We start from the raw sequence: 13,543 nt of genomic DNA on the forward strand, positions 1-13,543 counted from the left end.
ATAAAGCTCTGCCAATGGAAACCTCCTAAAATGTGACACACTGGACCTTTAAGTAAACCGAACCAATGTGCGTTGCGCCTTACGTCCGGTCTTTACGGTATCTGTGTCATCACTTCCGTAAAAACGAGAGCCTGCGTTTATTCTTTGTACCAATTAGCTGCAGCTAGCTGGAAGCGCTACACATTAGAAAACCGACACCGAGCTCAGCGCAATACCCGCAGTCTGTGCGCAATACCCGCAATCTGTGCGCAATACCCGCAGCCTGTGCGCATTAAACGGCTCCAACAACAGCCTGTGAGGGTTGAGGGCGGTTAAATTACAGCCTCACGTCGGATGTTTGTGCCACTTTTCTCTCTGTAAACTTTACCCTGCCCTGTCTCTTTGTTTTTTTTTGGTTTTTTTTAGGGGGGAGGGGGGTGGGGGGGGTTTTGTTGTTTTTATTTTTTTTTTTAACAATGTTGAGCAGCGTTGCTCTGCGGGCTCAGATTGCCTCCATAATCGATGCCTTGTCCAAAGCGGCCGTGGCGGAAATCTCCAAAGTTGTGGAAGATGGGATGGTGGTGCTGAGGCTGGAAATGTGTCAGCGTGAGAACGAGATCCAGAAGCTGAAGAGCAACGTCGAGGTGCTGCACAGCGAGCTCAGATCAGCTCAGGAGAGGGTGACCCTGCGACCTGACCACCACGGGAGAGATGGTAACAGACACAGACATAAACACACTGTATCTGCTCTGTTAACCCTGAGAGATCTGCACATCCTGCATCTCTGGCTTCTCTCTCTTTGTAGCTGCTTACCTCTGATTGTAAAAAAAAAAAAAAAAAAAAGGGGGGGACAGGGTTTCTGAGGCATGCACAGGTCTGTTTTCTTTGACACACATCTGACCTTGTTTGCCTTTGAGGATGTTGGTGCTTCTCCAACCTCTGCAAAGCTCTGGCTGTCTGCAGGGAGCAGAGACTTGCACTGATTTATCTCATTCATGACCATTGCTTAAAAAGGTGGTTGAATGCCAGCGGCATTTTATCTGCTATAAAAGGCGTCTGGCAGTCAGTTGTAAATGTGACGCCCCCCCAAGGAAGTCTTGTCATCTTGGTGTTTGAAAAGGAGCAGCAAGAGTTTATTACATATAATAACATTTTAACAAACATATAATGTGGACAAATACTGTTTAATGTGTCAGTCTTTGAATGTTTGTAGCAAATTCATTTCTTATAATAATTCAAATGACGTTTGACCTTTAAATCAGTGTTCTGCCTTTAATCCTTTCCTATAGCACTGCAGCAAATTTGGTACAATGGGGCATAGCGAGGAATTAGAGCCCTGAGGGTAGGATGACTATGACGTCTACAGAGCATCAAACTAAAACACGCCGTCGCTCATTAACCTTCCCAGAACCGAATGGTTGACAGTCAGCAACTCCACTAGATCAAAAACAGAGCTGAAAGAGAGTTAATATTGGACTTACGGTTGAGGCTGACGCAAATAAAATGAAAGCCAACGTTGCGGTTTGCCATATCAACTTCAGATGTGACGCTAACTTCACAATTTGTTCACAAAAATCCCATATTGCTGGTGTAATGTACTGATGAATGGTTGATCATATGAAATCTGGTTTCAGGTACAGTCGTGATGGCACAATGTGGCTGCTTTATTTCCAACACATGGTCTCTTTGCACTTTGCTTCGTAAACTCACAGCAGTTTTGTAGATTGCACCAAAAGTGTGTGATACTTGTAGACCAGAGGGTGTGAGTGGGTCATTACCATTATTTTCTCCTTTCCACAGATGCTCAGAATGACGTTGGTGGTGAGAGGATCTTGCTTGAAAAGTGTGCCGATAAGGACCAAAGCAGCCTGCCCCTACCTGAGGTGCAGGTGAAATGTGAACCTGTGGAAGACGGCAGTGAAGAACAACCAGAACAACCGGCCTTGTACGAAAGGGACAGTGCGCAGTGGAGACCGACGACGCAAACTCAGGCAGGATGCAACAACTCAGATTATTTAAACATGGGCCAGAACTCCTTGTTGTGTCTTTCCGAACCGCCTCTGGACGCCGGACTGGCTGCGCCCTGCAGCGGCTCCGGTGGGCTTCAGCAAAGCCCTTTTAGCCGCGGGCTGCTGGGTTACAGCCAGTACCGTAACTCGTACAACACGGCGCGGAGGAGGACGGTGAAGAGGCTGATGTTCAAGAAAGGCTTCACCTGTCCGTACTGCGGGAAATATTTTGAGCGTTCCGGGCACCTCGAGAGGCACAAAAGGATCCACACTGGCGAGAAGCCGTATCGCTGCGAGATATGTGGGAGACGTTTCAATCAGAAATGCAGCCTGACGGAGCACATGAAGATTCACAGGAGATGTAAGTAAAATGCTTCATCGTCTACGGGTTGCTTAAGCTTAGATGATTAAAATACTCCAAGAAGCACTGATCTGCCTTTTGTCAACAACCTTGTTTAGAGTTCCCCTTGAGCAAAGCACTCTGGCCACTGAAACTCACGGCAAGGAAAGTGTTAAACATGTCAGTTTTTAAGTGCTAATTAGGTCAGATATACATGCAAAGCAGGGTGTTGTCCCAGAGTCTGTGCACTCAGGCGATATTCTCTGACTTTAGTGTCTTGTTTGAGGCAGTTTTCTGCAGGGCAGGATCAGGGTTAGGCTCACAGGGATCAGTTTCCTGGGGTCACTGGACCTCCGCCAGCGTACAGTATTTATATTTACTTGTAATGAAGTTATTTGAGTCCAGTTAATATAGCGTGAAGACTTTCCCTCGGGCCTTATATAAGATTCAAAAGATTTGTGGCTGATGTGGAGGAGCAATACATTTCTCTTTAATCTGAAGGTCCTCCAAATCTCCCTGACACATTTGTAGCTCGTTCTTCGCGTGTTATTTTTGTCCTCCGTCTTGGAGTCCTGGTTTAATTCATAGTTGGACGTCTCTGGCTGTGATGTTCATCGGTGTCACAGTGAGCAGAGTTTAAAAACTACAGTGTGTGATGCAGGCAAGACGACAGTTAATGGGGGATGGTGACCTAAAAGTGCCCCGCTGGCAGCCGTGTTCGCCTGAGTGGCTTACAAGGAGGACCGGCCTTTTATATCCTCTCAGCTTCTCAGGGCAAGGCTCATTGGGTATTAATTACTGGGGGTCACATCTTGGTTCATGTGCATGCCACTCAGCAGTGAAACAAATGACCTTCAGGTGTTTTTACTAACGTTTAGTTCGGCCGATAACAATAAACTACACCAGTGCAGGGCCCCTAAAAACCGCCCGTGTATGCAAGATTGAACACATATCTTCACAGGGTTTTCCCCCGGAAGTTGTTGAGAAGAGGTGGGGAGCCACCCAGATTCTGGTGCCTCTCTTTCTGTGTTCAGTTTGGTTAGAAGATGACAGCCTCAGCTATTGTCACATCTAATAAATAATACACAGCACCTCCCTTGCTCTTGCTCCTGTTTTAAGTCATAAATAATTGTAATTTTCTTTTTACGATTTTAGAGGATACAGCTTTTAAGTTTGTCAGTTTATCAGAAATATCAAACAAACGAGAACCAACCACATTTTTCTTTCCTGTTTTAAGTGAACAGACTTCAATAGCCTATTATAAAGCTCACAATACATCATAATGACAGCGTATTTCACAAACAAGACATGACTTGTTCTTCCAGACAGTGGATTTGGACAGATGAATAGAGATTGAATATTTTTTTTTTACATTTGATGGGTGCTTTTTAAAAACTGAGTCGTCTTTATTTCAGGCAAGAAAAGCCTGTCTCAGCTGTAAAACGCTGCCTCTCAGTGAAATGCGTGGGTTTAAGGTTTCGGTCAGACAAAGTTTTTACATATCAGATATTTGTGGTTAAGCCAAACCAACATGTGATTAAAGATTAGTTATTTATAGCCTAAAGTCAATTGTCACTGTTCTAATTGTGCAAGTAAATGATGCTGCTGACAATAAAGCTGGAAATAGCTCCTGAGACGGTCAGTGGCGTAGACAGTGGTTGCAGCCAGGAGGACAGGAGTGTTGCAGTAAATGTGTATACTTTATTCATTATTGGACAGAAAGGTTGTTTGGGAAACAGATGGACTGATTGGTTTGGCTATAAATTAAAAGGCTATGGAGAAGCTGTCGGTTGAATATGAGGTTGTTTAAGTGAAGAACGTTTAGTTTGGACCTGACCTTCCATATATGACCACACCATATGTGTAAAAGTTGACCTCTTACTGTAGATGTGGGTGGTAAGAATGCTTATGATGCTATATGATTCTTTCTACTTAAACAGGCATTCAGACCAGACCAGTTGAGATCCACGTGGGCGAACAGAAGCAGATTCCCGAGGTGAATCCGTGTACTGAAACTCATCGCCCGGAGGAAGAGAGCCAGATGAACGCTGAGGATGGCCTACCTAAGAATGAGGACATTGTGACAACACCCGTACATGTAAAATCTGAGCCTACGGAGGAGAATATAGCACAACCACTGTTTCATGGAGGAAGCGAGCAGACAATGGAAGGAGTAGACAACCTCAGTGAGAACTTTGCATCATTTGAGAGAGACAGCCAGCAGTGGATGTCCAGATTACAGGGACAAAACAGCGCAGAGATCAGCAGCACAGAGTTTCTCAACAGCACAGCGCAGAGTATGGCGTCCTTCCCGGGGATGGCGCAGTTGCTCCCGCCACCGGTCGAAGCTTCTTGTAGCACATTCTCCTTTCCGGGGAAACCATACGGGGAACTCAAAAACAGCATGATCTCCCAAACGCCCTATGGATCCTCAGACACACTGATGATATCAAGTGAAGCGGGACTGCACGGTATGGCGGGACCCACGCTGAATCACCACCACCAGAGAGCGAGCAGGTCTTTTAAGGTGATCAAACCAAAGAAATGCTTCGTCTGCTCGTACTGTGGCAAGGTCTTCGAGCGCGCTGGCCACCTCGAAAGACATTTACGAATTCATACAGGGGAGAAGCCGTACGGCTGCCACATCTGCGGGAGGTGCTTCAATCAGAAGAGCAGCCTCAAGGGCCACATGAGGACGCACAGAAATGGTACGAGACAAACGGCGTCATTCCCAGATAAGATATTGATGCAGCTGCAAGTAATGATTGTTTGGGAAATAAAAAGGCACATAACATTTTACTTAAAAAGGTGAGGTCCGTCATTCTGGAGAAAGATTTAAAAGTTTATTGTTAAATCTTATTCCCGGGTCGTCAAATATCAACGTTTTGTTAATGGTTGGTATTTGACGACCTGGAAATGAGGCTCGACAATCAACTATATTTCTCCAGAATGACGGACCTCACCTTTAAGTCCAAGTGGTCATATTCAGTTTGTTTGTGTTATAGTACAAACTCCAAATCTTTAGTTTGTTATCATTGAAAACCAAGAAAACCAGCAGATATTTACATTTGGGATGCTGGAATTTATTCAGCATTTTAGCTAAAAAACTGTCAAAAACAGATGTATACAATTAATAAATAACCAGAGCATTTACTACAGGTGACACACAGATGATTTTACAAAATGTTACAAAAAAAGTGGGTTCTCGTAAATATAGAAATGTTTTCTAAATGTATATGTCTTTAAGTAGAGCTCTTTAAGAGAAAACAATAATATAACTATAGAATTAAGCCAGTTTATAATCGTAAATGATACATTTTTAACTCGCCCACAAGCAGCACTCTGGCATATAAAAAGCACAAGAAAAGTCAATCTTTTAGCAATTTACTCATTTAATTCTGTTCCCTTTTTCTTCCAAAAAGGAGAGAACTCGGATGTGCTGGAAGCACATCAGCTGATGTTTACAATGCCTGATGATCAACCGTTGAAGAACCTGGCAGAACCCAAGACCGGACTGGCAGCTTTGGGAGAACAGCTACCAGGATCCACCTACAGCGAGCCAGCTGGTGAGCAAACAGTAATGGTAAAGCTGGAGCCAAATGGGGAGGATTTTCAGACTCTAAGCCAGGCAGGGACTGATAATGACACAGGAGCACCAGACCAAAGCCAGCTGTGGGCCTCTGGGATGGAGAAGAGCGGTGATGTCACTGAACAAAATGTCTGTCTACTTTTACACGATGTCAAGTATCACCTCAGTCCTGCTGGTGAAACCGCCAATGAGCAGCAGGGATATACCTCGCCAATCAAGGATCTCCCTTTTCTAGACCACAAGGAGAAGGAAGAAATGATGCTCAGTGATCGGTATTCAGTGATGGGGATGCAGCCGAGAAGCTCCGATATGACTCTAGCTCCCGAGCTGCAGGACCCACATATTCCACAAGAGGTAGCTGTGACTGAGTACACCGAAGTGAGTGAAAGGACTCACGAGGGAGGAGTGTTTGAATTTAATCTGACAGGCGACCCTGAAGACAACTGCAGCGAGGACACCACCAGGCAAAATTGCTTTATATGTTCAACTTGTGGGCAAAGTTTTGATAGTTTCAGTCTATTTCAGAGGCACCAGTGTAAAAATATCACGGAGCAATCCTTCGGCTGTGAGATATGCGGCAAGATGTTTAATCAGATGAGCATCCTGAAATTGCACCTTAAACTGCATGTAAAATAAAATCATTTGTAATGGACACAACAAGGAAAAAATACTGTACCGGACACGTTTCTCCACCAGGCTTCATCGCAGTCAGTCACACGGCCAAGTGCACAAGTTACTTTCTCACGCTTGACAAAATCCCAAATGTCCCAAAACTTTCAAAGGAAGAGGAACAAAGAGCAGTAGGTTTCTGATTTGACATTGACATTTCAAATACTTTGCAAAAAATGTTTTCCTGCCACTTTGACCCTTTTTTTTTTTTTTAAAGATTATTTCAGCATTGTTGGCGTAGACATTGAACACAGTGGCCAACAATGTTGAGTGTTTTTAAGTGGCAATTGAAACCGTCCTGTTACTCAGACTCATCACGAGTACAGTCTTTTTCAGTTAAACTAAAATCAGAAATCCTCCCCCTCATACAGTGGGTGAAATGAGTCCTTACATTTCAACTAATGAGGAAGAATTTTGCAGTTCAACATGCTTGTTATCGTCCATGATATACTGTCAGCATATTATTATGTTCTTTAGTGTGAGGTAGAGTTTGATGATAAGTTAAAAATACAGTATTAGGTGGAATTTGGCCGAATTAGAACAAACTTATAGGGTGCCAATCTCATGGCTTTAACATATCAACTAGAGATATAGGACGGGTTTCTTCTCCATTCAGTTCTACTGTGCCATACTTCATAAATCAGTCAGTTCCATCAAAGCTTTAATAAGACGTTTCTATAACACTACACAAATATTCTGTATGTTAAAATATGGAATAATGCCTATTTTAAGAGGATGCAGTGAGGGTACTACTGTTTTTTTTCTAAGCAGTGATTTGAAGCCATTGTTAAAAGATATTCATAGAGATGTTTATTGTTGATAAATCATTCGGACAGTAGTGTCTTCCTTTTAAGTTGAACCGAACGGACCCTCATACAACAATGCACTGTATACCTCAAATTACTATTGCCTTCAAAGCTGCATGTAAGTATGTCTTGATATTGTTATATTCTGTTGGTTCGGTCTTTAAAAGTCATATTTAAAGCAAATTATTTTGGGGTCAGGGCAACATTTCAAATATAGCAGCCCTCCCTGTAACCAAACATGGCAACAAGGTTGTTTTTTTTTTTTTTTTACTTAGAGAATAGAAAGGGGACTACAGTATGTTAATACTAAATCATATGTAGGAAACGTGTGCATTATGTTTAATTAAAGAAACTTGAAATACCTCAGTGATACACAGGGTCACCGTAGTCCTTGAGAATTTGGAAAAGTGTTTCATTTGGCTGATGTTTATTTTTTATGAAGGGTTAATGACAGATGGAGCAGATAACACAGCCAGTGTTCAGTGTTGCACATGGAAAACTGTTCTATTAAAAAGGCATTAAACTGGTTGAGTAAGTTGTTTTGAATGGTTCAATTTGCATTTGTTTTGTAGCAGGCGGCTGCGCTTGAAGAGGTCGTTAAAATAGTTTGACAAAACTCCAGGTAATCCCACAGAAAGAGCTTCTCTACGGTCATCAGGGTGACACAAAACCCTTTGAGTGTGATGAGTGCCTACATTTTTTCACATGGGAATTAAATTCCTAACCCTGCCACTGCGGTGTTGTTGCCTTTTTTAAAAACAGTGTAACAGAGTCAACTTCCTATTATTTGTTCTCTTCCTTATTTCTAGTGTTTTCAGTCTGGCTTTGATTCAGTAGATCACTGATCAATAAATCTGACACCCAGTTGTAGCATGATTCACAGGCATCACATGACCTTTTACAGTGATCACATTATTCTACAAGATGTTAGAGTTATGTTTGAAAAGATGAATATAATGAAGCTTTTTTGTATTTTCAAATAAATTCAAAACTAAGGATTGTGGAGTCTGGCACTGCTTATTCTTATATTGATTAATGGAAATAAATCATTGCACTGCTTCCTACACCATCACTCTTTTGTTGCTTCTCTCACCTTGCCTCCTTCTTCCAGGGTTTCCAAATAATTGGAAAAGGTGTAAACATTTTAGATATTCGTTAGATGTAAGAGGACCCAATATGGATCCTTGAGAGACCCCTAATTTAGATCAAATTTCATCAAATGGACACAAATCACAGGCCTTCAGAATCAAGTTTCTAGGTATTTTAGATTTTATTTGTATTGTAGGAGTTAATATAGGCTACCTCTGCAGAAGGGGATATATAGATGGGGGGATAAAAAAAATGAACTGGCATGACAAATGCATATATCTATCGGTGCAGAAATTAGAGTATTGGAGAGTAAAAAACATGTAAAAAAAGTGTAAATTGTATTTTAAAATACACTTTTTACACAAAACATCAACACATACAACTGCACAGTCGTCTGACAGACCATTAAAAAAAGGTAAGTCACCTTTACTTTTACCTGAAACACCCACCTTGTGTTACCAAACGAAGGTGAAGGCCTTTCTTCCTTGTTGGCTGTAATTTCTCTGCGCGTCTGCTCGTGGCTTTACGGTAGACGCCTCAGCTACACGGAAGAAAAAGGTTCCAGCTAGCTAGAAACACAGGGATGTAAAAAAAATGTTGTAGTGCGTCGGTTGTTTTCGCATTTTCTATAACGAAACCTCTCAGTGGAAGGACCATTTTTATTCTATTTTTTCCCCCTCCTCCTCGCACACTTTACTTCTGCATGAATTAACATGGCGACGTGCATTCCCTTTCAAACCCAGCTATCCTCAATAATGGAGGTTTTGGTTAAAGCAGCAGTGACAGAGATATCCAAACTAGTCGATGACAAATGTGCGTTTCTGCACCTCGAAATATCCCGAAAGCAAGGCGAGAATGAAATGCTGAAGAGGAAACTACTGATGATGGAGAACAAAAATGCACAGCTGCAGCGTGGCTTCGGTGAGGACCCTCTACTGCCTTTATCTGGGCTCCTAATTGACGACTGGAGTCAATTGATGTATTGTGCATATTAATGTGGCATCATGTGGACATCTGATTACATTTGCAATTAGTTAAAAGGCAGCACTGTGGGAAGGCTGCACATTCTTACATAAATGAATGTATTTTATATAAATTATTATTGGTTATAATGCAATACATGCAATTGGGCACATTTCCTCCTTTTTTAAAGATATTTAATGTAACTTTTAATTGTTTTCTTTCCCTTTTGTGCACCAGAAAACTACATGGACCGAGGACCTGATGTGGGGAGTAACTGTCCGCATCCCACAGGAGAAATGAAGGTCTGCGTTGTTTTTATAACTCAAAATCTTTTATTTATGTCAGCAGCATCCCTCAACATGCCTGAATAAAGGCTGGAGTACCAACCGGGTAACGTGGGCAACTGTCCCCAGGGCCCCAAGACCACCAAAGGGACCCCAAAAAGCCCCAAATGAGTTGGTGGTAATATTTAAACCCAATGCTCAGAGAAGGGTATAAACAGGGGTAATAAAGGCCAAGCAGCATAGAGGCTGTTAATTAGGAAGCCCAGAAATGTTGTCTAATTAGCGCCGACTCTGGTGTGGAACATGTTTATAATTAATTAAAGCTGACTTTTGCTTGTGGTGGTGCCTTTAATGACAAATCCACAGAGAATTGTCACCTCACTCTACACTTCCCTGTCAGCTCTACGGGGCGTTTCAGTGTCTTTTGGCCTATTTTCAGCAACAAAAACAGAAAAACATCGGTACACTACCTGCCCAGATGCACACAATTGAGAGCCAGGTTGTGTCTTAAGTTTGCGATGTCTCAAGTTGACCCCAAAAAAATCTAGTTTACTGAAGAAATCTGGGTTTCAGGCACTAGTGTGATAGCACAATGTGGCTGTTGTATTTGTAATAGTGGTCTCCTGTTTTTACATCCTCTCTTCGTCTAGTTTCCGGAGATTGAAGATGCAACTGTTTCATTCACGATTAAAGAAGAAAGTCCAGACGAGACGCTGTGGATCAGTGATTCTTCTGGACCAATTGGTGAGTTAAAGAACAAGAATTAAACCCAATAAAGGTTTTTTTGGTTGAAATGAACTACATTGGCCTCCTGCTGACTTTTCCTAACACCTGTCACTTGCAGGTTCTGCTGTACAATATCCCAATCCAGTTAATGCCCCGGAGAGCCAGCAGCTTGGAGAGAGCCGTCAGCTGAACCATTCAGAGGTCGCCAGGCAAAAAGCCTCAGAGTTCGGTGACTTGTACAACTCTGGTCAGCTTGCAGGAGACATCAGTGGCCTTCAGTTCACTGTCAAGACGGAGAAGGAGGAGAACCGATCTGGATTCAGTCAGGGAGGATGCCAGCACGGTGCAGGGAAGCAGACTCAACTTGCTGCTGACTTTTCCATGGATGAACGAGAGAATCAACTGTGGTCATCCATAATTGAAGGTAATGACATTGATGCTGGTTTTCCTGACTTTTCCAGTGTGGTAGAGGAGTATTCCAACACATTCCCGGATCATTCTGATGCTCACGTGGTTTCCAACACTTCCAAGTCGGCTGGTGTCCAGCAGGTGTCCTCTCAGAGGCCGTGTAATGGGATCTACAACAGTGAGTATCAAAAGGATGTTCCACAGTCGTCCAACTTTCAACCCAGACCTCAGGGCGCCCAGTCAGAGCAAGACAGGCAGAAGGAACAAATGTACGCGCAGAGAAACCCCTCGCATCATCTGAGGCAGCCAGATGAACACCCTGAGAGGGAGACTGCAGCCGGAGATAGACCGGCCGTAACTCCCTCGCACAACACTTTAACACCGAGCAGCTTTCCCTCTCACACCCACCACAAACCTCTCTCCGGCATGGCACGGGGCTACGTTTGCTCGCAGTGCGGGAAGACGTTCGGCCGTCTGCACCAATTCAAGCTGCACCAGCAAAGCCACAAGAGAAAGCGGGCGTTCTGGTGCACGGTGTGCGGGAAGAACTTCCAGTGTTCGTCCCACCTCAGCATACACCACCGGACACACACGGGCGAGAAGCCGTACGGTTGCGGGCAGTGCGGGAAGAGGTTCACGCAGCAGAGCAGTCTGAGGGTCCACCAGCGCACACACAGCGGGGAGCGGCCCTACAGCTGCTCGCTGTGCGGAAAAACCTTCATCCTGATGCACCACTTGAAGCGGCACAGAATCATTCACACGTACAGCTGAGGTGGAGATGTTTAGAGGTGGAGATGTTTAAAGGGACGTTGCTCAGGTGAAAAGACACAAATGACCCCCAAAACCAAATCAGAAAGCCAGTGAGCGGCAGCTTTTTTGTTTGGGACCTTGTGGCATTGCTTCCAGACTTTGTATATTAATGCATATTTTACTATGCAAAACCCATCCAATTTTAAGATGTTTGCTTCTTTTTTTTTTTTTTTTTACATACTTGTAATTATGAAAACCTGAAACTGAATTGCAACAGAATTCACACAAGACAGTATTTTTAAGACATCTCCAAAGCTAGAAATCCAAAAAACAAAACAAAAAGACAAGGTCTAAAATGTGGAGTCATTACAAAAAGATCCTGCAGATTTCCTCTTAAAGTTACCTGCATACTGATCTTCACACATAGACACAGTTTGTTTCAGCTTCTCATTTAGAAATTTGCCTTACTTCATCTCAGCACGGAAACTGTAGAAGCACAAGACGCTCTTTACCCCCATAAACTCTCCTTCACAGTCAAAAGAGGGCTTTCCATTCAGAGCCAGTGAAGCACCTCTCAGGTTTATGTTTGGATGTCAACATTGGTAAAAACCTGACCTGACTATTGTTCTGAGTTGATTTTATTTCCATAAAATGTATGCCCAAAAACCCATTGCCCTTTGTTATGATTTATATTAAAGGATCGTTCAAATCAGCAGCTGGTCTGAATATTTCTAGTTTTGGACGTCACACTTTGTTTGTACTTGCGGGATACACTCCCAGCTAGATCCAGTGAAGGATTCGCATTCTTGCTTTGTAAATGATAATTAATTGTTTATCAAAACTGTCATTAATTGAATTTACTATGAATCCACTCATTAACCTGCTCTGCCCTGACGTCTAGGTTTTTGTCCTATATCAGTTGCTATATAAGGTCAGTTAAACATTATTTGCTGTCCAAACCCGACCAGCAGGTTAAATTAGGGACTGTTTGATATTTAGGGGAGGGGGCGACTCAAAACAGTGGAGGCATTAAGTAATTAATCCATCGAGTATTCAAATAACGGTTTAATTCAGGCCTGTATTTTTGTCACTGTGGTGGGATGAAACGGCACCAGAGGGCAGCGTAACTCATCCTTTAAAGCGTCTCAGTGCAGAAAAGGAACTATGACTGCAGTGCTGCTGCCTGAACAGAAACAGGAACTTCACACATCCTATTTACTGTCAAACATGAAAGTAGCTACCTGACCTGCTGCCTTTCATATATTGATTTACAACTACTACATTCTTGCACATCATCCCTGCTTCATTTCAATTCTACATGTTGCCTTCTGCTTTTTGCGGTTGCTTTTTTTTTTTTTCTTGCCACCCTCTGCCTCTCCATGCAGAACAGAAACCCTGTAAAATGAAGATGTTGGTTTAAGATGTGTAGAGGTTGTAGCCTAAAGATCCAGTTTCTCCTTATGGTTAAAAAGTGTCAGTGATGCTATGCTGGGTTTGGTTCATCTGGATTCATTATCCATACATGTCTAATAGGAAATGTTGGCTCCTCTGTTGTTTTTGTGTTCTGGTCTGTGTGAAAATACATTTCTATTGTTTCCCACATTGTAAATGGTCAACATGAGTTTCGTTTGGTGTGGGTTACCCAGGTAGTGAAGTCAAGTATAAACACTCATGTAGAACAGTATGTCCTACAGTAGTGGTCCGTGCCACAGACGATGGTTCTCCTGCTTAATTCAGCAGCCATCATACTGTAACTGTGTTTTTGTTTGTTGAGCTTCACTGCAAACACGCACAGTTATTTAAAGGTGTTAGAGGAAGAGGTTGGTGTGTTAAAGTTAATGATTTCCCCTTATGAACACAGAGGATACTTTCAGGGGCTTCCGCTTATCAAATACAGGAGGTGTTTTTGCTAAATATTGCTGTAATGAAAA

At 42.8% G+C, this 13,543-nt stretch overlaps 1 protein-coding gene across 1 annotated transcript; it reads left to right on the forward strand.

Annotated features, from left to right (window-relative positions):
* Positions 1–115: 115 nt before the first annotated feature.
* Positions 116–12,324, forward strand: LOC127368617 (uncharacterized). Its single transcript, XM_051409612.1, has 8 exons — positions 116–693; positions 1,780–2,349; positions 4,269–5,036; positions 5,751–6,544; positions 9,189–9,402; positions 9,682–9,746; positions 10,379–10,472; positions 10,573–12,324. Exons 1-8 carry the CDS (start codon positions 456–458, stop codon positions 11,631–11,633), a joined length of 3,804 nt encoding a protein of 1,267 aa, XP_051265572.1. The 5' UTR covers positions 116–455; the 3' UTR covers positions 11,634–12,324.
* Positions 12,325–13,543: the final 1,219 nt, after the last annotated feature.

This window comes from Dicentrarchus labrax, unplaced genomic scaffold (assembly GCF_905237075.1).
Source record: "Dicentrarchus labrax unplaced genomic scaffold, dlabrax2021, whole genome shotgun sequence".
NCBI lineage: Eukaryota > Metazoa > Chordata > Actinopteri > Moronidae > Dicentrarchus > Dicentrarchus labrax.

Coding starts and splice junctions, on each gene's coding strand:
- LOC127368617 (XM_051409612.1), top strand. CDS start 456: ATGTTGAGCAGCGTTGCTCTGCGGGCTCAGATTGCCTCCATAATCGAT. Junction 6,545..9,188: donor AATTGCACCTTAAACTGCAT/GTAAAATAAAAT, acceptor ACTTCTGCATGA/ATTAACATGGCGACGTGCAT. Junction 10,473..10,572: donor TGATTCTTCTGGACCAATTG/GTGAGTTAAAGA, acceptor TGTCACTTGCAG/GTTCTGCTGTACAATATCCC.